The sequence below is a fragment of the Artibeus jamaicensis genome, unplaced genomic scaffold (genome assembly GCF_021234435.1).
Source record: "Artibeus jamaicensis isolate MK-2021 breed Jamaican fruit bat unplaced genomic scaffold, CSHL_Jam_final contig_1803, whole genome shotgun sequence".
In the NCBI taxonomy this organism is placed as follows: Eukaryota; Metazoa; Chordata; class Mammalia; order Chiroptera; family Phyllostomidae; genus Artibeus; species Artibeus jamaicensis.
In genome coordinates this window covers 5,051,067-5,075,357 of record NW_026521356.1, presented here as the reverse complement: position 1 = coordinate 5,075,357, position 24,291 = coordinate 5,051,067, and the positions used below count along the sequence as shown (strand labels likewise).

General features: G+C 42.9%; 2 protein-coding genes across 6 annotated transcripts in view; one reads left to right on the top strand and one right to left on the bottom strand.

Annotated features, from left to right (window-relative positions):
* The window catches only part of KCTD20 (potassium channel tetramerization domain containing 20), a 28,822-nt gene extending 12,222 nt beyond the window's left edge, over window positions 1-16,600 (top strand). Inside the window, exons 2-9 of one of the 2 annotated variants that reach the window (XM_037146233.2) lie at window positions 170-223; window positions 2,665-2,868; window positions 5,533-5,803; window positions 8,656-8,758; window positions 9,112-9,232; window positions 10,262-10,459; window positions 11,843-11,953; window positions 13,147-16,600. In XM_037146233.2, the coding sequence (XP_037002128.2) occupies window positions 2,709-2,868; window positions 5,533-5,803; window positions 8,656-8,758; window positions 9,112-9,232; window positions 10,262-10,459; window positions 11,843-11,953; window positions 13,147-13,439 (1,257 nt within the window). In that variant the 5' untranslated portion in view covers window positions 170-223; window positions 2,665-2,708 and the 3' untranslated portion in view covers window positions 13,440-16,600. The remainder of the gene's footprint in view (window positions 1-169; window positions 224-2,664; window positions 2,869-5,532; window positions 5,804-8,655; window positions 8,759-9,111; window positions 9,233-10,261; window positions 10,460-11,842; window positions 11,954-13,146) is intronic. The other variant, XM_053671190.1, reaches the window with a different exon arrangement.
* A 3,542-nt stretch (window positions 16,601-20,142) lies between these two features.
* The window catches only part of STK38 (serine/threonine kinase 38), a 43,248-nt gene continuing 39,099 nt past the window's right edge, over window positions 20,143-24,291 (bottom strand). For 3 of the 4 annotated variants that reach the window (XM_037146230.2, XM_037146229.2, XM_053671175.1), the window contains exons 11-14: window positions 23,394-23,517; window positions 23,132-23,227; window positions 22,121-22,215; window positions 20,143-21,625 (exon numbers count right to left, since the gene is read on the bottom strand). In XM_037146230.2, the coding sequence (XP_037002125.1) occupies window positions 21,495-21,625; window positions 22,121-22,215; window positions 23,132-23,227; window positions 23,394-23,517 (446 nt within the window). In that variant the 3' untranslated portion in view covers window positions 20,143-21,494. The remainder of the gene's footprint in view (window positions 21,626-22,120; window positions 22,216-23,131; window positions 23,228-23,393; window positions 23,518-24,291) is intronic. The other variant, XM_053671182.1, reaches the window with a different exon arrangement.

Below are 24,291 nucleotides of genomic sequence, written 5' to 3'. Positions count from 1 at the left end.
GTTCCTGTTAGGTGTGCCAGGGATGTCATGATCCTTTGTGGTCTGTGATTATATGTTACTGTGACTTTTAGGACTGTCGGCCAAAAATAGTTTTGTAGCAATAGAAGTCTTTGTTGTTGGAGTACTTTGCTTATTTCTTTTCTTTCTTTCTTTTTTTTTTTTTTCTTAGATCTGTTCTGAGGACCAAGATTCATGTGGGGGATGGTTACAGAGTTGAACCATGGTAGGCAATGAAAATATACATTCAAAATTGAATGAAACATCTGTCCTGGAAGGGGAATAGACTATGACTCTTAAATTTAAACTGGCTGGCCCTGGCTGGTGTGGCTCAGTGGATTGGGTGCCCACCTGCAAATCAAGGGTCACCGGTTCGATTTCCAGTCAGGGCACATGCGTGGGCTGTGGGCCCCGATAGGGGGTGTACCAGAGGCAACTATACATTGATATTTCTCTCCCTCTCTCCCTTCCTTCCCCTCTCTCTAAAAATAAATAAATAAAATCTTAAATAAATAAACTGGCTGCTCTGGTGTATGTCGAAGAATGTTGAGCGTCAGTCTGTTTACCTTTTTGGTTTCATAGGTCAAAGGAGTTTTGTTCTGTTGTTTCAGGATTATAGAAGAATTCGTTCATAGGGGATTTAGGAAATGTTGGATTAAGTAGGTGATGTATTCAAGTGCGTGCCAATAAGCCTTAATCCTGAGACGATTTCTTGAAAAAAGGAGTTCTGCAACCAAATTCATTTGGGAAAACTTTGCAAACTGGGTCCTGTCTTGAGTTTCAAAGTACACTCTGATCTTGTTTACTGAAGTGTAATTTGTAGTAATTAAATAAAGACAGCTTAAATATTTGTAGATGAAATAGACTCATACAGTATTACATAAATAGCAGTTAAAAAGGATGGACTAGATCTTGATCTTCTGTCGTGGATGGATCTCAAGAACATTAATTTAGAAAAATACTACAGAATGGGAGGTGCATTTAGAATATAGTTTGTCTGTTTTTAAAGCAGCTATATGCTTTTAACAGTATATCTGTGTAGGATAAAGTCTAAGAGGGGATAATGATCAAAGGGTCCTGTTTAGGAAGGGAAACAGTTGTATATTATTTGTAATAAGTATTAACTGGATACAAATAAAATGCCCGTTAATGCTGCACAGCAAGTTCCTTTCTCTTCTCTCATTGGTGATCTCTCCTCTGCTAATTCCAAGGCTATCTTTATATTTATTAATTGATTGTATACAAGTCAAACTGACTTTTGAACCTTGGTACTATAGAATAGAAAGAAAGCATTTTCATTCTAATCCACTGTAATGACACCTTTTTCATGCATTATAAGGAATAAATGAAGTAATATATACAAGCAGTTTAGGCCAGTGATTTTCAGCCTTTTTCATCTCAGGGCACACATAACCTAATCACTAAAATATTGTAGCACACCAAAAAATAAATTTTTTCTGCTTAGGAAAAAAATGATATAATTTTGATTCATTCACATCAGATAGCTATTGTTGTGTTGGATGTTGTGATATTTTTTATTTGACAGTCCAAGGCACATGTGGCAAACACAAGACCTGCAGGCTGAATCTGGCCCTCCACCTTGTTTTATCCAGCCGGGCACCTTGTTTCTACCTGGCAACGGTGCCAAGCTCCTGGTCTCTAGTTAAGGAGTAGTTACATTTATACAGTCCTAAAATTACATTTGGCCCTTTGAAGGCAACTGCAAGGCTGAGGTGGCCCCTGGTGAAAATGAGTTTGACACCCAAGCTATGGGAAAAGAGGTCAGTGCCCCTGACTAAATAGTCATTGCATGTTTTAAAAATTTTTGTGGCACACCAGTTGAAAATTGCTGGTCATCTAGACTGCAGATTTTCAAGAGATAGGCTTATTCAAGTTTATTCTATTTTGTCTAAGAGGTCTTTGGAGAGCAACAAAGAGAAGTTTGAACTTGGTTTTTATTTTGTTTTGTTTTTTTTAATTTTATTTATTTTTAGACAGGGGAAGGGAGGGAGAGAGGAAGAGAAACATCAGTGTGTGGTTGCCTCTTGTGTGCCCCCTTCTGGGAACCTGGACTGCAGCACAGGCATGTGCCCTGACTGGGAACTGAACCAGCAACTCTTTGATGCACAGGTGGGCACTCGGTCCACCGAGCCACACTAGCCAGGGCTACATTTTGCTTTTTTTAGTGCAGGTGACTTCTAGTTTCAGCTCTCATACTAGCATTATTATGATTGTTTGACATTTTCTAGTGTTTCATTGTTGCCAGGAACATGTGTGTCTCCATTTTAAAAATCTGTGGGAAGGTTTTCTTTAAGTGACCATTGTACTCTTCCTCTCCTGTGTCTCTGTAGTATAAACACCACCAAATTACTGCATCACCATTAAATACGTAGAATTTATCATGAATGTGGCTAAAGTTAGTACATTCAATGTCTATTTACAGATAAAGCTTGAAATTATTCTCTAGTAACAGGCTTATCAACAGACCGTTTAAATAAGCCAGTTTCTCCCAATATAAAGTCACAGAAATGTTTAAGACGTCATTTCTTCTCAGAACAAGACTGAGAGGCATAGAGCTGTCAGTTCTCTAGTTTGGCCGCGTGCCATGGACGCCCTAGGGAACCTGTTTTGAAAGTGTTCTAAATCATGTATATTCCTGTCTTGCAGGATTTTTTTCTGATCGAGAGGACAGTTCAGCATAGAGTGCAAGGATGAATGTTCACCGTGGCAGTGAGAGCGACAGGTTATTACGGCAGGAGGCCAGCTGCCTGATGGATGAAACCTCAGCTGCAGCCCAAGAAAAAGAAACAAGTAGCCTGACTACTTCTGGTCTTCAGAACCTTACCTACCCTCTAGGTCCCAGGAATGACGGTATGGTGATTAGATCTTACTGAGTTCGAGGGAGGGCCTTCTGACACCTGAGCACCTCCTCTGCCCAGAAGACATAAATGTTCTAAATAAAATATCCAGTGAATTGGCTTAACTTACATACCACAATTATATAAATTGAACCATCGCAGAAAATCAGTCACGTCTGCTTGGTGATAATGGTGTAAGAAAAATAGTCATGGATTTGCAGGCAGAAGATAGATTGAAGTTATAGCTCTGCTACCCATCAGCTGTAACTGTGAGTGAGCTCCTTAATCTTTCTGAGCCCTGCTTTTTTAATCTAGAAAACAGATTTTTTAAATTAATTTAAAAAATACATGTTTATTAATTTCGGAGAGAGAGAAAGAAACATTGATGTGAGAGAGAAACATGGCTTGGTTGCCTCTTACACACCCCAACCAGGGATTGAGCCTGCAATCTAGGTATGTACCCTGACCAGGAATCAAACCCTGAACCCTTCGGTGTATGAAACGACACTCCAGCCAACTGAGCCACACTGGCCAGGGCTAGAAAACAGGAATATGAATATTCTTACCTCATAAGGATGGAAGATGATGTGAAAGTTCTTGATAAACTGTTAGGTTCTTTTTAACTTTTAATAAAAACAGTACAGTTATTGAACACGCACTGTGCTAGGAATTTTATGTACGTCTCTTTAGATCAAGGGTTGCAAACTGTGGGCTGGACTGCTGCCTATTTTTGTAAATAAAATTGTGAAATACAGACATCATTCCCATTTGCTTACATACTGTCTGTGGCTGCTTTCCAGCTGCAGGAGCAGAGATAATGACCCACAAAGCCCAGACTAGTTACTTCCTGGCCCTTCACAGAAAGTTTGCAAACCCCTGCTTAGATTAGTCTTCCTTGTAAAAATAAGGAATCGGAGGCTTCAAAAGCTTGGGTGATTTGCTCAGGTTCATGCTGCTAAGATGTAGGGGACTGGGATTTGGACTCGTGTCTGTCTGGTTAGACTCTGCTGACAGAGGGACTGCCACCCTAGCATGTACTATTAGGGAGAATTTGTGCAATGAGTCCCTTTTCCTGCTCACCCAGTTAAGTGTGGAACCTGAGGAGTCCTTCAGGAATCTACCTGATTTAATTGCTTCATTGCTGGGGGGAAAATCAAGCTTTCTAGAGAACTGAGTTAGTGACTTTGACACCCACTTTCATTTAGAAAAACAGCACTGGCAGTGAAGGCCTGTCTGGTGGTGACGGTGTGTCTTGCTACTGGCTTGTCTGTGGATTGTGTGGCAAAATGAGGGCCACGGTGAAAATTTAAATCCTACAGAAGCTGTAGGATGTGAACCCTAAATTGTTTTTTTGGTCTATATTTTTCCTTTTCTCTAGAAACAAGTGGAGGGAAATTGGGTGTACTCTAGCTAACAGTTTATTGGTTATTTAAATGCCTGAAAATGGGTGGTAATTATGTTCATTAAATATTGTATAGAAATTTAAAATACAGGAAGGATTGGAGTGAGACATTCGGTTGTATCTACATTTTATTTCTTTCAAAAAAGGTCTTGAAGGAAATGGAGAAAAATGAATTTGCCAAATCTAGGTAATGGCATATACATATTGTACTAAGACTATGCTTCAATATGTTGAAATTTTTTCATTTAAAAATATTTGTTAACGTTAAAATAAAATATATTGGGAGAATTGCATATTTAAGAGCATCCTGTAGTAGCCCTTTAGTACATAGTTGCTCCTGCTTGTCTTCTGTGTACATCACATTTCATTAATTCCCTTTTAAGCCTCTTTTGCATGACGTGGTATCGCACATTTTTAAGTGCTCTCATGAACTTTCAGTTGATAGTCGATCCTGTGAGGTAGGTGCAATGAACATTGTTCTCATTTTACACAGGATGAAACAGGTTTAGGAAAGTAAATTACATAAAGCAAATGGCTCTTTGTTGATAGAAAAACTGAGAGTCCAAGCATGAATCCTAATCCAAGGCTATTTGCACTGTAATTTTGCTGCTGATAGCAAGAGCTGCCTGTTCAAAAAGTGGTGTCGATGATGTTTAGATTCTCCTGTGGTAGTGCAAGTGCATTTTTCTGTGATTTTTTTAGGAAAAGTGATACATCAGACAGAGTCTATCATTATCTTTCTGGAAAATAAAATTTGGAAACATTCTTGAAGAATGTGGAAAATAAACAGTTTAGGCACACAGAGGTAACAGGTTCCTAAAAACACAGGAAATACAAGAGTATTAGCGAGGGAAGTGAAAACAGAAGTAGAAAGTAATTACCTCTGTGGAACAAGCCGAGGGTGGGCATGGGGTGTGCCAGTGGATTACTGGTTTTCCACAGAAAGTCTTTTCTAGTGTTTATTTTTTTAAAACCATGTAGAAGTTTACTTTTAAAGTTTTTAATCATTTTTATTTTTAAATGTGGGTATTATTTTATCCCGTCCTCCTCCCCCCACACACACACACAGAAAAGAGCTGGTGGGGGGCCAACATAAGCCCTGGTTGTATTTTTTCTTTATGTTCTCTAGGAAGGAGTTTTTGCCTGTTGACCTCAAAAATCTTTGGCGGGGGTGTTTAATTTATTTATGTACCTTTGTTTTAAGAACACCGGGTTTATTTTTTTCCCCAGAGCTTTTTCTGTCGAGTTACTTGGTTCGTTTGTATGATCTTTTAGACCTTTCACCTGACTATGCCTCTCAGCTGGCAAATCTGCAGTTCCCTCACATGATGCCACTTCCCGAAGACGTCAAAGGCTCTTGCTTCCAAGGTGGGAGTAAACGGAACCATGAGCCCTTTACTTCAGAACGATTTGGAAACAGCACTGTGGGCTTTGGCAGTAACATTCATTCCCTGGCGCCAGAGAAAGTGACGCTTCTGGTAGATGGCACACGTTTTGTGGTGAATCCACAAATATTCACTGCTCATCCGGATACCATGTTGGGAAGGTAATTGATAATTTCTTTCCAAATGCACTCTGTTCTCTAGGAATAGAATATCTACTGTTTTATCTTGTTATAGATATGAAAATAAAAGGCATTACATTGCTGACTTTTCTGCCTTCCTACTTGGTGAGACAGGGAGTGCAAGCTGGTAAAAAACCTTACATGTGTTGGTGATTTGGGGGAGGTTGAATACTTATTTTATTTATAAAGCCAATATAGTGAACAAAAGGGAGTACCATCAGTTAGAACTATATAACTGCTAAATCTCATTCCCTAGTCCTCTATAAACTCACTCTAAAAAAGAAGTCAGACACGTAATTTCTTCTATTCACAATTTGCATAACCTCACAAAAGCAATGTTTTCTAAGTTCCACAAGTCAAAGACACTAGGGTAAGGTACGATCTGTAAATCAGAGTCTTTCTGTTTTTTGGTAGGGGTGGGGGGCGTCTTTTGCCTGTTAATATAAAAAAGAGAATTAGGCGTTTTCACATGACACGACACCACAGCCATTTCACTGACGCGTGTTCTTTTGCCTGCCATCTATCTGTGGGCTGTGCCTGGAGGCAGATGTCACACTGTCGTTTTCCAGAGCCTCCATCACTGTTTGTTTTCTGAAACGGGGTCCCTATATCTGGCTGCTTTGTTGTTTCCTGGTTGTTCTTTGTTCTTCATGTTTAATTCGGACTGTAGTCTTATCCTCCTCTCACCATCTCTTGCCCCAGCTTTCCAGGGTTAGAACTTAGACAATGGAAGGAGACTGACTGCTCAGGAGCACTGGCCAAAAGTCCCCTGGGGGTGTGGGCTGGGGCTTAGGAGGCCGCAGACCGTAACACGAGGAAGAGCAAATAGGATAAGAGTGTAAAATGTGTGCGTATATACACACACACATTTGGCTTTTGAGGATTTACATCTACTTAGAAGTAGATGTTATTTAAAGCTCTAACTTTACTCGGGATGTTGAATTAATTTGAAATGAATTAGAAGTCAGAGTGGACTGCACTAATTTCCTGATTTTAGGCCAAATGGGATGTAGCTATTCAAATACGGGTTTACTTGAACATACACATACAAAGTCATGATGAACCATTTTCAATCAAAACCAAACCTATATATTTCTCAAACATCTCAATTAACATTAAACTACAACATTAAAACATTTGCAAAATTGGCCCTATATTTTATCAGACTTGACTAACTGTACTGAATCTTGGTATTACCACTGCTAATGCCCAGCCTCCAGTCCCCCTCTCCCCACCCCCAGAAAGTTCCTCAGGGCAGGTCTGCTGTTTGCAGTAAGTTTCCTCTGAAAATAGGATAAAGAGAAGAAGGCAAGCATTTTCTAGGTAAGAGCTTCTCAGGTGACAGTGGTTCTTTGAATCTAGGAGTGGGTTGTCCCAAGACGACAGTCTGATGTCTTTACCTAAATGGCTCACTAGCCGAGTTGGCCGAGATCAGGAATTCTGAGTTACTCAGGTCTGTTGTGTTCTGCAGGTACATACATATTCACAAGCCCAGCCAGTGAGCTTACAGATGTGGACCACGGTCAGAGGGGACAGACTGAGAAGTTGAGAATGGGTTAATGCATATCTCTGCCACTACTAGAGAACTGTCTCTGAGTTTACGCCCTGCTGATGATGGGCGCAGGGAGGGCGGGTTGTATTTATGGCATGTTGCTCACTGTTTGGTTCATAACTGTCTCAGCTAGACCGCAACCAGAAGGTTCCAAGAAAATGTCAGCATTCTTTGCAGACAGCTTTTATCAGGATGGATTTCCTATGTATGGTCTAATGATTTGGAAAGCATGTGATATGGAGTCTTCTTCAGTCCTTTGACAAGCAGCCAATTCAGAGTGGAAATTGACAGTTTTGAACAGTTGAGCAGCAGGGCTTCCCAGCAGGTTAGGGTAGGAAGTGGCAGTGAGCCCCCACTGGGAACTCAAATCAAGCTGGCTATAGATAGCACCTGTCTTCCCTGTCTTTGGTGCTGGCTCCCCCCTGCACAGCTCATGCACAGAAACACAGCAGCGGTCATAACAGTCACAGGGCCAGTTTTACTGGAGGGGACTGGAGAGACAGGAGGGCGAAGGGCAGGTGAGTGAGAAAAGCCAGACTGCTTATATCCTCATGACGTCCGAGTTCATGCCCAGAACAGGCCTCCTCTCTGAAGTACGTCAAACTGCTGATGAGCCTGATAACACCTACCATCCTTTTCTACTTGACCTGACATTCCCATAGTTAAGAGTTACTCCTTGGATTGAAGAAGCCCCGCCCCGCAGGAGCTTCATCATTAAAACATACCAGGAAAGGCAAAGCATTAACATCTGTACCTACTAATACAGATTCATCTATTGGATTAGATGTTAAAAAGAAAAACTCAGGAATATTGAGGAGTACGTACCAGATCAGGCAATGTCGTTAGAGGAGGGAAAGGAATGGGAAAGGCCAGGACTGCATGAGACACTGTCTCCCTGAGCTGTCGGGTCTGTATAGTCAGATTCCTGGTCCGAGGGGAGGGCCAGAGAGGCACCTCATACACTGCAGACATTTTCCAAGGGCTGGCTCTGCAGATACTATTTTACTTCATTTGCTGTCACAGAACCTCAGGACAGTTGAACCTTGAGGACTTGTAGCATCATGCCTCCTCGCACTGAAATGCTGAAAGCAGTTGCTGCCTTTTCCAGTCTGAAGGGCATTTCCTAAGGCTTGAGTACATTGTGGGGGCTGGGTCCCAGTGCTCTGTTCACTCAAGCTAGGAGAGAGTGAAATGCAGTCTCCCCAGAATGAAGGGAAGAAAGAAGTCCTACTTCTGAAGAATCCTGCTGGAGCAGGTCACGTTGTTCCCTGGTGTCTTTCAGGATGTTTGGACCAGGAAGAGAGTACAACTTCACACGGCCCAACGAGAAGGGGGAGTACGAGATCGCTGAAGGAATCAGTGCGACTGTCTTTCGAACAGTGCTGGTACGCAGGAGCCTTTTTATTATGTCCTCAGCCCACGTGATCAGAAGCCCTGAGAGGGCTTCCCTCCGGCCTGTGTGCCTGACTTCAGGGTCTCTAGTTTCCAGTTACTGACTTTTCCACTTTATTTTTCATTCCTGTAACTTAAGTCTTTCTGTATGAGTTCAATAGGTATCAAGTTCTGATTAAATATGTCAGGACAGCCAGGAATCACTTTGCCGTTAAATGAATCAGCCACCTTGGTGATAGTGCTAATAGCCCATCACTTTAAGAGGACCAGCGATGAGTAGGGTGTTGAAGAGATAATTTTTCATCTTGTTCGTTGCCTGTGTTTCTTCTTCCTGATCTGTTTACAGGATTATTACAAAACCGGTATCATCAACTGTCCTGATGGCATCTCTATCCCAGACCTAAGAGATACGTGTGATTATCTCTGCATTAACTTTGACTTCAACACTATCCGATGTCAAGATCTGAGTAAGTACAGGAGCAGCTAAACTTAGTTTGCCTGGAACTGAAGCGTGGGTTGTAAATCATCACAGAGTCAGAGACGTGACACTGTCCTGCTCCCTCTCTTGCTGCAAAGCACTGAGAGGAAGTGGAGCAAAAAAAGAGAATGGGTAGTGGGTTCTAAATCTGGCTTGACCATGAGTCACCAAGTTAATTCCTTCCCCTCTTGGGACCTTAATGTTTCAGCCTTTTAACAAGTAAGGGTACTGATTGTCTGATATGTGGGGAGTCTCACAGATAAAGTCAAACAGCATAAATCGGCTAGGTTCATACAATTATTTTTATCATTATTACTAACTTAGTGTTTACTAAGTGCTTTACAGATGTGAACTTGCTGTAAGTCTTAAAATAACCATAAAAGATGGATGATAACCTATTTAACAAATGAGACTGAGAAATTAGCTTGTTCAAAGCTCTAAGCATTAAAAGCTGAAATTAGAGCCAATTGTCTGACTACAGATTCCATGATCTTATCATTACCTAGGCTTCCTGAAATTCCTTGAAGTTCATGATACATTTCCCTGCAGATTCCATAAAATTCTCTGGACTTGTGGTTTCTTTACCAGTCTAGTATATACTTAGAGCAAGTCCCCTGGTATCACCAAACCTCAAATTATTCCTCTTCTCTGGTACTCTGACTCCATGAAATTGAGATCCAGAGCATCTTCAGAAGAGGTACTACAAAGAATCATCCCCGAATGATGGTTCTTTTTCTTGTAGAATTAATGTTTATGGTATGACACTGTGTTCAACAAAACCTCTGATCAGAGTGCTCAGGGATTTTCAACATCCCTGAGTGGAAGCATGGTAGAATGTGAAGCATACCTAACAAAATCATCTTAGTTATCACCTTGGAGCCGGAAAACAATCTTGGACTGTCAGTGGGTCTCTTCTCTGGGCCTTATCAGTGATAACAGCTATTACCCCATAGTCCTTTTCACTCCAGTCACACACACACCTGGGCAGAGAGGATGTTCACCTGCACTTCTCCCCCAGGTGCTTTACTGCATGAACTGTCGAATGACGGGGCTCACAAGCAGTTTGATCACTACCTCGAAGAGCTGATCCTGCCCATCATGGTGGGCTGTGCCAAGAAGGGGGAGCGAGAGTGCCACATCGTTGTGCTGACGGATGAGGATTCTGTGGACTGGGATGAAGACCACCCCCCACCCATGGGCGAGGAATATTCCCAAAGTAGGAGCCACTTGCGTAACGTAGATGTTTTCAGCAAGAAACATGCTGCCCAGTGTAGCAGCTAGGTCCTAGAACCCCCATGAGTGTTACTGTTGAGCCGGTGGTGAGCACATTCGCCTGGACGACAGTGCCGTCCAGCCATGCGGTCTGACCGCTGTGCTGCGGAGCGCGGCGCAGTGGGTGCTCACCTTCCGTGCTACAGCTGCTGTCTGGCCCTGGTCAGTTGTGAGGCAGCACAGTAGATGGCGGTGTCATTCTTCTCTCCATACCTTTCGTTTTAAATCCTTTCAAATTGGTAGTAATTCAGAATGCAAAGGGACATGTACACTGAAAGGTCTTGTTCATGCCCCCCTGCCTCATCTGCCCAGTTTTCTCCACTTCTTCCAGATGTCCTCAGTGTGTATACATAAGCTCTTACATGTTTTTCCTTTTTTTCAAGTGACATTAGTATTACAGACTGTTGTACACCATTTCTTATATTGCAAGTTGCCATGATCGTCTTTATAGCACTGTGGTATTTATCACATGGTTGTGCTATAATTGATTTAACTAGCCCTGTTGATGGACATTTAAGCTATAAATTGTAAATGATGCGGCAGTGAATATCCTTTTAGACAGTCTTTTCAGACAAGCATATCTCTATAGAATAATATTCCTAGAAATGGAATTCCTGTGTCAAAAGCTTTGTACTTTCATAACTTCGATGGATGTTGCCAAATTATCCTCAAGGTTGAGCCACTTTATACTCACAAAACATATGAAGGTTTTCTGCACCCTTACCAAAATAATGTTTTACTAAACTTTTATATTTGCCGTTTGAGTTTTAATTTGCATTTCTCATTTTACGAATGAGATTGAACATCTTAATTTTTAAGAGCCATTTTAATTTCCTTTTTTGTTAGCCGTATTTGTGTCTTTTACCCACTAGAAAATTGGATTGTTAGTCTTTCACTTAGCAATTTGTGGAAGCTCTCTATTTGTCATTGTTCTCTCTATATATTGAGGAAGCTAGCCCTTTGTAATATGAGTTGCAAATATTTTTTCCAGCTGATTATTTGTCTTTTTAGCTTTAATAGTGGTTTTGACTGAGTAGAACTGTATTTTTGTGCAGTCAAGAGTATCAGCTTTTATTGCTTCGAGGTTTTACGTCATACCCAGAAAGGCCTTCCTTATCCCAAGATTATAAAAATACCTTGTATGTTTTCTTTCTTATGGTTAACTTATTATTTAACATTTAATCTGTGATCCATCTGGATTTTTTTTTCTTCAGGGCAAAAAGAAATACAGCTTTCATTAGTCTGATTCTGTTAGCCCATCTCTTTCCTCTACAGAAGTTGTTGCTCCATAACTAACCACACATCTTCCTCCCTCCCCCCACCCCAGTTCTTTATAGCTCCAAGCTCTACAGATTCTTCAAATATATTGAGAATCGGGATGTTGCTAAAACAGTGTTAAAGGAACGGGGCCTAAAAAACATTCGCATCGGAATTGAAGGTAAAAATGTCCCAGTCAGTCAGTATGTAGCTTATGGAATAGGTTGGAACAATGGCCCAGCTTATGTTCTTAAAACCCAGCTTCCAGAGCTCCTAGACAATGGACACACATGTAAACCAACTTTCTACCCAAGTCTGAAGGATCTTTATTTCTGTTTTTGTTTGCTCTTAACATTTCTTTTTCACTTTATTTCCTCTGGTGGGTAAATGGAGCAGGTCTGGTGGGCTCACGAAGTGGGAGAGCTGTGTTGCCAGCAGTCTTGGGTGCATATCTTTCTGGGATCTAGAAGGGTCCTTCTAAAAGCTATAGCTTGGAGACTGAAAATTTAAGTTTATTACACTATATACCTTTGAGAAATGCCCGGGTATATTGATAGAATTGCCTTAAATGACCTTGACAATGACTCCCAACCTGTGGGCTCCATGGAAAGGTCTCAGGGACTGAATCCCAGACAGTGCTGAAGCCATCCTGGTCTCCCTTCCACGGGTCTTTGACTCTTGTGTTTTGCTACTTTTACGTCTGTCTTGCCCACAGAACCCGTCAGACCTTCCTTGGGTATGTCTTAGGTTGGAATTTAAAGTTGGAAGAGATTTTTGAGATCATCTAGTAAACCTCTTTCCACTGTGTACTTCCCATCTCTCTTCCCAGGCGATAGGGATCTCTCCATTTCCCAGCGCAGCACCCCAGAGCATCCTATCTTAGAAATGACCGCCTCCGGCTTCTGTCTGGACTCTGAAGCTACTCTGAATAAGATTCCTCCCACTGCCATGTGACAACCTGTCAGATAATTTAGGCAGTCCACATTCCCTTAACTAGTTCTCATACAGTGTGCCTGCCAAGCAGTAGAATTAGAAGACTGGAGTAGCTATGCCCTAGCAGGATTTTTGTTCTGCAGTATTGTTGCCAGCAACTAAATCTTATGAAATTACTAGGAGGCTTTTCTCCCTTCCACCAGAAGAGAGAGAATTTGTTACTTCCCTTCTAGGGATAAGGCCGACTAGTCGAGCCAGAGGGAAGACAGCATGTTGGGGACTGGGGCTGGGAGGACACGGTCAGAGGCTGGTCACTTCCCTAGTAGTTTTCAAGCATAATCTTTGGGTTTGGGAGGAAATTGATGCCGGGAGGAAGGAAGAAGGATAGAAGCCAGAGTGAGCATTTGCTGAAGTCATGAGAATGGCCTTTTGCTGTTTCAGGTTATCCTACCTGTAAAGAAAAAATTAAGAGAAGACCTGGTGGTCGATCTGAAGTAATCTATAACTATGTGCAGCGTCCCTTTATCCAGATGTCATGGGAAAAGGAAGAAGGAAAGAGTCGCCATGTGGATTTCCAGTGCGTTCGGAGTAAATCCCTCACTAATCTGGTAGCTGCTGGAGAGGATGTCTCGGAGGACCAGGAGATACTAATGCATCACCCGCCCCAAGTGGATGAACTTGATCGGCTAAATGCCCCGCTTTCTCAGATGGCTTCAAATGACTTTCAGGATTAGGGCCAGCTGTGGGTCCAACCCTCTTCGAAGTTTTTCTCCGTCTGGGCTGCCCAGAGCCAGTCCTCCTCATGTGTAAGAGACATGCTTCTCCCCTCCTTTATGCCATAATTAATGTGCACCCCTTTCAGTATATTTGCACCTCTGGCAGGGGATGAAAGAGCACTCACTGGTAATCAGCTACCAGCTTTGCAGCAGCCCTGGTAACTTGAAAATTTAGGTCTGGTGCTGTTCACTGAATCTGTGTAACTGCAAAAGCAGAAAAGGAAGTCAAGACTCCTGTTGCCTCATTCAGCAAAGCAGTTCTCATCTTTTATGCTTTGTTCTTGGCTTTTGTGTAGTTTGCTTTATACCAGGCACATTACTTAGTAGCAAAGGGACCAAACTTAAAAGGAGACAATCTCTGTCTTTAAACAGACACTAATGGCATACTCATTGGGGGTTACATTAAGATGCCGTTCCTGGTGGCACCTGTGCCCAAACTGTGTCAGGGAAGTAGGCTGTCATTCAGAATGTCTAAAAGGAAATTCTTAGGCGCTTAAATGCAGTTTTGTTTTTTCATTAATGCAGCGAACAATCCCAAACCACACAGATTCTGTGACAGGAAGGGTAATGGCATAACAGTATTTATGAAACCTTAGCTTCATGGTGTTCGAGCCAAAATAAGTTACTAATTTTGAAGGAAATTCACAACTCAAGTAGAAGAACCTCTCCAGGTCAGGCCACTCCGATGGTCTTGGCTTGGAGTCTGGTGTGAAGCCTCAGGTCTTTGCCCTGGAGCAGCATGTTGCCGTGGTGTGGCTGGGAGGCCTCTGGGGCTTTAGCACTTAAAGGCTTTTGGGATGTGGGCAAAAGTTTCTCAAGAGGGCCGTTTCTCAGCAGGACACTTGTAAGAGCTCCAGTGAGGGAGCATTTGGGGTGAAGCTGGTTGGGGAAGCCTCACCTGCCCAGGCTTGCTGCCAGTACAGGGCTTTTCTTTGTATATTCTTTTCATATGTATGGAGTACTTTTCAGTATCGGGATATTTTTAATTTTTGAAATAGCCTATCAGCTGCTCACACTGGATAAGAAACCATACTAATGTCATCCCAAAAGGATGAGTTGAAGGGAAATGAGACCTAGTAATTGTCTTTGCTCTGTCAGCTACATGTTAATGCACGGTGTGCGACAACCCAGACCACTCCCCGCACTGAACCACCTTCCCCGCCCTGATGTCACCATGGCTGGAGCCCAACAGGCTGTGGGAGCATCTCCCACTTTGTGTGCAGCCTGGCCCCCCAGTCCCCTGCCCAGAGAATGTGCTGCTCATAGATGACAGAGAGGCACATAGTTCCCTTCAAGTTCTTCAAGGCAGGAACAAGACCAGTCTTCTTCAGTTACACTCCCATACAATACTGTAGTTGATTCTCTTTCACAACTGCATTCGTCCCAGTCCTCCAAAGGTGAAGTCAGAAGGGTGTTGAAAGCTGCCTTTTCCAGACTTGAACAAGAATGTCTTAAGAAGTGTGTTCTGTGTGCATGTGGTCAGCATCACAGTGGAAATCAACACTCTGTTCCTTACTCTGAAAAAGTAAAAGGGGTTAAACTGAACCATTCCCCTTTTATAGACTTCTGACTACCACTGGTGTCCCTTTGTAAGGCTGAAGGCTGGGGCTTAGGGTTAGAGTTGTTTTGTAGCCAGAGGGTAGTTTTATTTCTGTGAAACTTGGCTCATATTTGATGTCAGGGCGGCTGTGACCTTAGCAGTAAACGTTCATGCCCTCTGGTAGTTGACTAGCCCAGTATTGTTTAATGGTGCTTCCTTTATACTTTTCAGTTGACTTCCTTGTCATTGCAAAGGAAATTTGCAGTCTGTTTGTGTAGTCTGTTAGGTATAACTTCTGTTCAACAACTAAAATGTCATTAACGTTTGGTAAGTGTCACCCTGCTGCAGCTATACTCTAATTTAGTCCTTGCTTAGGTAGAAAGCCAGGTATGAAAGTATGGCATGTACTTAACACTTTTTTCCGTGTAAATGTTACACTTACTCAGGCTTTCAAGAACTAGATCTTTCTTCCCCGTATTGGGTTAACATGGTTTTGGCCCCAACCCCATTGAAAATCTGTGGAGGTAAATCTGCCAGTGTCACCAGGTGATGGTGACTGGGGAAAAAGCTGGGCCCTCAGGCTGCTTCTGCTGGAGAGGGAGGTTTTTCCTGCACCCATGGGCTCCCAGCCTGGAGCTCGGCATCACTGTGATCTGTGGCTCCCCTCAGTCATAGCTGCTCTGTTCCCATGGTCAAGTACTGGCCCCCTGGGTAAAAAGTGTTTCTAACAAAAAGGGTAGGACTCAGGTTTGGTGTTATTTCTAAGTGCCTAAATAATTAAGCCAGGCAGTTTATACAGAAACATTTTCATAAGGTAATGGTTTTAGGCAGACTATTTTACTCAAGAGGTATCTCAGCAAGCCAAGATGAACCTGAATTTGATCTTTCAAATCCAGGGCTGTGTCTGCATCATACCACATGAGCAGGAATTGCCATTGAGGACTCTAAGAGTAGTGGATAAGGAGACAGTGTTAAGATGTGTCTGGTGACATCAATGATTTCTCCGAAGTGGTGGAAATGCATTGAGAAAGAATGAATGACAGCAAAAGGTAAAGAAGCTAGAAAGTAGCTGGATTTACTGCACACGATATGCAGTAGCCAATATTATTTTAAACTAAAGTCCAAGAGAACAGTGTGATATCTAATATATATAGGTCTACGAAAATACTATGAAATAAGCCCAGGAAGGATGGATATATTTGCAGATAGTGTTCCAACAGGTCCTTTTGTGTAAGTAAAAACAACACAGGCTTTAAATCACACTGTCGGTGTGATATGGAGCCTTTTTTATGGTGTGGAACTATAGGAGGGGTTTGAGTACTTTATTCAGTGCCACTTCTTGCCGTCGGTTTGAAATTGTTAACATGGGCTGAATTTAGAATGCAAACCCTACGTCTTTGTGGGAGATGGAGCAACATTCAAGCTCTGGGCGGGACCACCTCTGCAGAACGTTTTCTCCTAAAGGCAAAATGCCTTTAGTTTTGCCTCTGTGTTTAAAGTTGCACATGTTCACCTACCAGTGTTTACGAAATCCTGTATTTGGGATGCTTTTTTTAATAATAAAATATTATCATTTGTGTGTGTGTGTGTTTGGAAGAAAGTAAAATTAGAAGTCAAGATTTTAGAAGGGACTGAACAGAGTAGCATTGGCCTGCCCAGAACAGTCTCCTTACCTGCGGCGGCTGTGCATGGGTCTTGCCTTAAGCCTTTTGTGTTTCCCACCCTGCTGTTTCCTTTGTACCTCTAGCTTCCAGAGTCTTAGTGGTCTCCCTTTTCTAGTTCCTGGGTAACTTGCATTCCAGACCCCTTAAGCCCTCAAACTCAACTAAATAGGATCCGGCAAAGTGAAATGTACATTTGAAAGGTAGGAGGACTCAAACTTCAAAGTTCCAGTTTTAGTTTATAGCAAGTGAGAGGTGCCAGCAATGAAAAGCAGGTGGGAAGATAGAGCAGAGTGCAGGCAGGTCCCTTGGAGACACAACTGGAGAGACTTTCTCATCCTTTGGTATCAGATTGCACCCTACTCAGGTCTGGTATCTACTGAGGCCCCTAGGCTCACCTAGCCTGGGAGGCTGCTGGTGATGCAACTTCAAGGGGTGCTAAGGCAAGCCTGTGGCTCCCTAGCAGACCTGCTTTATCAGCATAGGTTAGAACATGCTCTGAAGACATGGCCTGTTGAGTATATTTTGTGCCAAGCTGTGTATGACATACGGTTCCATCAAAAGGCCTTTTATAATCACATGAAGACATTTATGAACAGTCTAGCTCACTCAGGAACTTCAAAAGGGTGGAGTAGCCAGTTTTTACTGTGAAGGGTGGAATTCACAAGAGAATTCTAGGGGTGACTCATGACCAAATTGTGAAGGATAAATACTAGGTTTGGATCCATAAGTACAAGGGTAGGTGGTATCCAAGGCAACTTAACTGTAAGCAAAAGTGACAGTAACTGCTTATTGTCATCAGGAAAGTGGATGGGTGATGCAGATATGAGGTCAGAGTAAGGATGTTCCTTGGAGAAAGGCGTGTCGGGAGCCTGCAAGGGTTTTATGCAGAATGACATGATCAGACTTGAAATTTAAAAGAATTTCTTTGGCAGCAGGGGGGAAAACAGACTTGCAAAAAGGACCAAGGGCAAAGAGGTCATTTAAGAGGCCACTAGGTTCAGTAAGGAATAATGAAGGCAATGGTAGGACAGGTGGCCATGTCCTAGACATGCTTACTGACAGGAACCATGTAAGAAGTATCCAGCTTGGACAGTTGGGGAGACAGGAAAAAAGGCTGTGGAGGCGCAAGAGGAGCTCTGGACAGCTTCAGTCTGAGCCTGAAGGCGGCCCTCCACTGGCAACGTCTAGCTGGCAGTTGGCTCCGGGAGATCTGGAGTGTTCTGGGGAGCAGTCTGGGTAGATTGGTCACTTTGAAGACCTCGCCACAGAAACATGGCAGATAGAGCCCCAGTATGGGACTGAAAAAGAGGGCAAAAAATCATTGCTCTGAGGAGCACCACCAGCATTTAAGGGGTGGCAGAGGAACTACCAAGGAGCAGTTTTTAAAGTCAACAGTGTGAGTGCAGCACATTGATCAAGTAAGGTAAGGAGCAATGGCAGGGCACCAGTGCCCAGAGGAATAATAATAGAAATTAATAGCAGCATGCTTTATACATGGCATAATTAATACCAACATTTCACACAAGGGACAGGAACCAGACTGGCGTGGATTCAAGTGGGAGGGAAATGATGCAACGAAAGTGACTGCAGTGCACCCTGTGAAGCAGTTACCCAGAGTTCCGTGCCTGTACTGTTCACTCCCCTCTGCCAAATTACTGCTGTTTACAATCATCTTCCAGAAACTTCCCTAAGCTTCCCAGCAACTCTGGGCTGGCTTAACAGTATTGTTACACTGACAGTGAAACACCAACTTTGCAACTGATGCTGCATTTAAGCCACTGAAGTGGGTAGGAATTCTCCCCTCAAACTGATCTGCAGTCAGAACCACAGAGCACTCGTGTCCCCCAAGTGCCTGGTATTGAACTCTGTATATCACGGGGGTTAAATGTTATTTAGGTAAGATGTTTTTCTCTGAAAAAGCACATGGTAGTTAGTTTAAATCTGTGTTGGCTTTGATAGGTAATTCCAGGTCAATGTATGCTACCTAGGAAGGGAAAATACCATTCACTGAATCCTTCTGAGTCCTAAAAACCCCCTTCAGATAACACACCAAGGACCAGGAGAGACAAACAGGGTCCAGGATACATACTTTCCAAGGAAAGAACCCAGATAAAAAGTATTAATAATAAATAGCAGAGGATTCCTATTATGCCGTATAAATGAGTTTTGAAATTATCAATCCCAAAGGAATTCATCTGTTACTTTTGCAAATAATTCTAAAAAGAAACCGGATGAAGGCACTGAAGAAAATTCTGATGTGCTCTGAATCAGGAAGAAAAACATCCCTAGTTCAGGTTCATTTCAGTATGCACTACAGTTCAAGTTCTGTATTTTCTAACTCCCATGAACACAGTGGGAAACAGGACTATCTGCGAACAGGACCAACAGTGAGCCAATCCCAGCAGGTTTGCAATGAGCCTTGGAAAAACAGTAGACATCCTGACTGCGTTTAGCTGCCTTCTGCCCGCAGGTCCCACCCTAGTCTTGCCCTTTCCTGCCCCTTCCTGAGGCTCCTTTCCCTAACCTAGAGGGGGTAAGAAGTGGGACCCAATAGGACTCATGTACACAAGATCTGGAGACGAACCCTGCTCTGGTGGACACGGGCGGCTGAGAGTCTCATCCTACGAGCTTTTGAGATTGCTGGTCAACCACAGGCTGGGGGCTATAAACAGATGTACAAAGGGTCCACCAGTTAAGAGCACTTGTAGGAAGCTCTCCACCTGGCCTTACCATGAGGGGAGAGCTCACTGCCCTGTAACACGGAACCAGGCAAAAAGAACACGCATGGGGCCAACTGAAGATGGTCTCTTGATATGAAGAAAAATTCAGAAGACTCAGGTCCCAGCTTCCCTGGGAGAGAAAAGCACTTTGCCTACAGACGGTGATACATGTAAGCTTTCTACCTCTTTTAAGGAGAAACCATATTTCACTTTTTTCGCAGTTTTTGAACAGTTTATTAAAAAGTTTAAAAGTTAAAAGGTGGACATTTACCCCTTAAACAAATTACCCCCTGCCACTCCCCAACACACGGACTATCACCACTCCTGTTACATCTCCTCACCCATGCATACCACACACTCTTGCAAAACACGTGGGGGTCAACACCCCAACTATTTGGTAATACAAAGAAACTACAAATTTACCAAAAAAAAATTCTCATTTACTTCCTTTTCACTAATAGATCATGAATGAAAGATTAAGGGGCAGACACATTACCTTAATCCAGAGTTAATACTTCCTTAATGTTTTTTTCTTCCTCTAAGACAGTAAAATCCAAAGCAATTTCACTTACTACTACAACTTTGAATTCCATTTTTCTTTTCTGAATGGCTAAGATAGGACATACTTTCCCAGATGATCTTAACAACATCAAGACAAGCAGGAAGCAGTCCCCTGACTGGAGCTTGGCCATGACGTTCCGCAACAGGTAAAGTTACCACACAGGTGCAAATGATGCTTTCAGAGTTATTGAAATTTTAAAAAGTAATAATGCATTTATATGGAGTCTCCACAATTATCTGACAGCAAAATTCCTCTAAAGATGGTGGCAGCTGTAAAAGAGAAGGCACTTTGTGCTGAATTTCAGAGGGTGTCTCATGGGAGCATGCCACGGCGGCGGCCCGGCCGTGGGCCACCCTGTCCAGTAGAGAGGAACATCCCCCAGAAAGGCATCTGCAAAGGAAAACTGTAATCGTGCTCCCCATGCAAAATGGTACTTAAAAGTTGGGGAAGAAATACAAACACAGAAAGAAAACAAACACAGCTGCACTGAGGATGGAGCAGTGAACTTGACAAAGATCTGTAGGCTGGCTCTGCAGTGCACCTTCTATTGGTCTAGTTCTTTCCCCATTTCAAAGGAGGTTCTGGAGACCAAGCAGGAGCAGCACCTTAGCCAAGAGGATTCCAAGCCTCCTGCCTCTGCCTGGCTCTCCTTACTGTGTTCCCAGGATAAACCAAATGCCCATCAGCAGCACTTGCAGGCATTGCTGGCTCACGGTAACATCCAACTGAGGGATTTTCTGATACAACCATGAAGAGAAAGTGAGGGTTTTCCACGTGATCCAGGACTCCTTGGCAATGCCCAATGGCTTTAGGAGCCTTCTAAGAACAACAATGGATCAAGCTGGTATTCCCCCATCAACACTCAGAAAAGCAGCATGAGTATTTCAGATGGGTGGGAAGATAAAAATCAACGGAGTGAGGGTCTTTAGCCTAGTACCATAAATAAAGTGCACCATGAATGGAGGCTATAAAAAGCCACTTGACTGGGGTGGGGTATGGGAAGAAACTACCATCACCGCCCCGTCAGAGAAAGGTGGATCATTTTCTTCAGCCAGAATGCTGGCTGCTGAGGCTTTCATTATTGCTTTATTTCCTTAGTACTATGGAACTTTCAGCTGTAAAGGAAAAGAAATACTTGGTGGGCTTGGCAGAAAGCATATCACAAAATTGCAGGAATTGGCTGTTACTCAGTGTAAGTATGCATTACAATTTCAACAATGTGGGATGACAGCTGTTTTTTCCCCCGTCATTCTGATGAATTCAGGAAAACATCTATCAAATTGGCTCACGACACTCCTACGGAAACTGCTTATGGCTGATGTAGTAAAAATGGCTGTCTTTGTTTTCCAGCTTCTCAGATGGTGCTTTGAAGAGCATCTACTCACTATCACATTTCAGGCAAGTTTACCAGGACATACTGGTGGGTTCCATAAACTTCTCGGAAGCTCTTTCAAAAGAGTGTGTGAGAGGAACAGTGCGATGCTGCACAAAGAACTCTGCTCTATTTAGGGTTCCGTTCCAAGAGTCCTATTTTGCTGCTTTCATGTAGGAAGGTATTGCCCCCCGCGCAGTCAGGCCCTCAAAGCGCTTGTACGTGTAATTGATGAAGACCCAGTCCTTGTTCTTGTAGTCAGTCTCAGGGTGATTACTTGTTGCCACTGGGAAAGAAATAGATGTGAGAGTTCATTTACTGTCTTACCCCGATGGACCACTGGGTACTGAGGACAGGACGTTCTGAAGAAAATACCAGTTTCTATTTGGGAAGAGCTACGTTTCACTCTGTGCGAATTTTGTGCATTTGTGCTTGCCTATAGATTCCTTGAACCTCACTTGTTTCACATGTACTTTAAATGTTTTATTTTCCCATTTCTGTCATTTCAGGTTACCTAACCTTTAATTTAATAAATAACAAGAAAAGAGATCTTTGTGATTTACCAGCCAGCTGAGCAGGTTAAACATGGGAGTTTGTATTCATCTTTCTTTCGACAAGGCCTCGCTAGTGCCCAGCGTCAGCACTGGAAAATACTTACGAAGAACCCGAAGAACTGAAGTCCCTCTCCATGTTCTCTGCCCTGATTTGTAAACATCACCCCAAAACTGGGGGGTAAGTAATGCATTTGTAAGGCAGCAGGAGGCAGTACTGGTGGTATTACCTGTTGGCTTAAGAATATCAGATTCTGGAAACTCATCGAAGTTTGAGGTATCATCAATGCTTTTGATTTCAATAGATATTGCAGCAGGTCTCTCTCTGCCAAGAATAGACATGCCAAAAATTACTATGATTAGTAATCATGTGGATCATAATTAATCGAGTCTTCTCCAAAGAAGACCACTGGTGGCAGGCAGCATTTATGTTCTCTGAAGAGCTTCTGACCACGGACCAACTAGGCCAACTGACTACAGCCAAAAAAAAACCAAATTACAATAAAAAAATACAAAGAACAATTATTCACAGCTAGGAAGACAAGAGCAATAAGGAGAAATTAAAGTCCACAGTTAGGTACTCCTCCTGACAGACTGCCCTGTCTGCTACAAGGGAACCTGGACTTTCTATCAGAGGTGCACATGAGCAGGGGGCTAAAAATGCAGCACACCGGAGGCAGAGGTAAAAATCACAAGGATGCAAGTCAGAACACAGCTGTGAAACAGATGACAACTTCACCTTCTGTTTAGCAACCATCACGTGCTGAGTAAGTGGCCAGAGGCTCTCTGATACAACTGGGCTGGTGGCCCTCCACAGTCTGGAACAACCTCCTCTTCACCCCCCGCACCACTGCCTGCCCCAGTCCTTCCACCCCTTCTCCTTCTTCATCTCCCAGTGACAGTGCCTAACCTCTGGGCAGGGACTGTCCTGCAGGTGGTCCCCAACATCAGAGAGGTTGGTGTGTTCCAGGTAAAAGAACAGGCGTCTTAGATGTCCCCTTCACCATGGAAGCCAAAGTTCACTTCACCATGGAAACAACTGCTAGGTTCAACATATCCCACGGCTCAGGGCCAACCAGAACCCCCAACTTCCAGTCCTTACCATGAATCAAAATCAGGAAGACACCTTGAACTTCTAAGAAGAAATTAATGACACAATTTGCCAATAATGATGCTTCCAAATGAGTATTAAGCAAACTAGACTTTCTGAAATAACCCTGAAAGCTTTTATATGGATATACCTGATATGTTCCCAGTCAACGCCTTCGAAAAAAGAATTACGTTTGATTTCCTCAACTCCAGAGGCTCCAACCCTATGTTCCCATTCACAGCAGAATCTGGAAAAGACAGAGGCCTTCTCAGCATATCTCAAGTAGTCTCTTCTCTTTTAGAAGAAATGGGAAGAAGCAGGGGACGACAAATCCAGGAAATAATGAAAGCCTACAAAAATGGATTCACTCACGTCAGAAAGCCTAGGGTGGGGGAATGTTCTCTGACTGATACCTCAAAATTAGGTCCTTGGCCTTCTCAGAGACAGGAACTTCTGGAGGAAAAGTCAAAGTTTCTTTCCAGTTCATCACCTTCTTATATGTCTCTTGAGGGGTCTCAGAACAGAAAGGTGGGTAGCCTGCAGTAAAAAAGGAACTTGGAACTTTAACAATGCAAAACTTTGAATCTGAGATTATTCTCCTTCATATGATTCTATAAATCTTTAATGACCTTGTATGTCCTTCCCTCCATGACACAGACAGGATTTCCACTCATCCCAGAACGCACCTAAACAAATTTATCTTCCCCCAAACTCCTAAACCCAAAGTGAGGTTGTGCTTCTGGAACCACGAGGGAGCCACCCAATCACAGGAGCTGGGGAAAGGGAGGAGGACATAAGCAGAGTTGCAGATGTGGGAATGGCTGTGACCAAAGCAGACAGGAAAGGATGAAACAACATCAGTAAGAAACGACTCCATTTTAAGAACATCTTTATGTGGGTAAAGAGCCAAACAAGTTGAGTAAGAAAAAAAGCATGGGTTTTAGCCCTGGCTGCTATGGCTCAGTGGACTGCAAACCAAAAGGTCACCGGTTCAATCCCAGTCAGGGCACATGCATGGGTTATGTGCGGGCCAGGTCCCCAGATGGGGGCACGCAGGAGACATCAGATCCATGTATCTCTCACACACTGATGTTTCTCTAAAAGTAAATAAATAAATAAATAAATCTTTAAAAGAAAAATAAATAAATAAATAAATCTTTAAAAGAAAAGCGATTCTTTTTCTTTCCTTAAAAAAAAAAACAACTTTATTTCTTTTTAGAGAGGGGAAGGAAAGGAGAGAGGGGAAAAAACATCAATGTGTGATTGCCTCTTACGTGTCCCCTACTAGGGATCTGGCCCACAACCCAGACA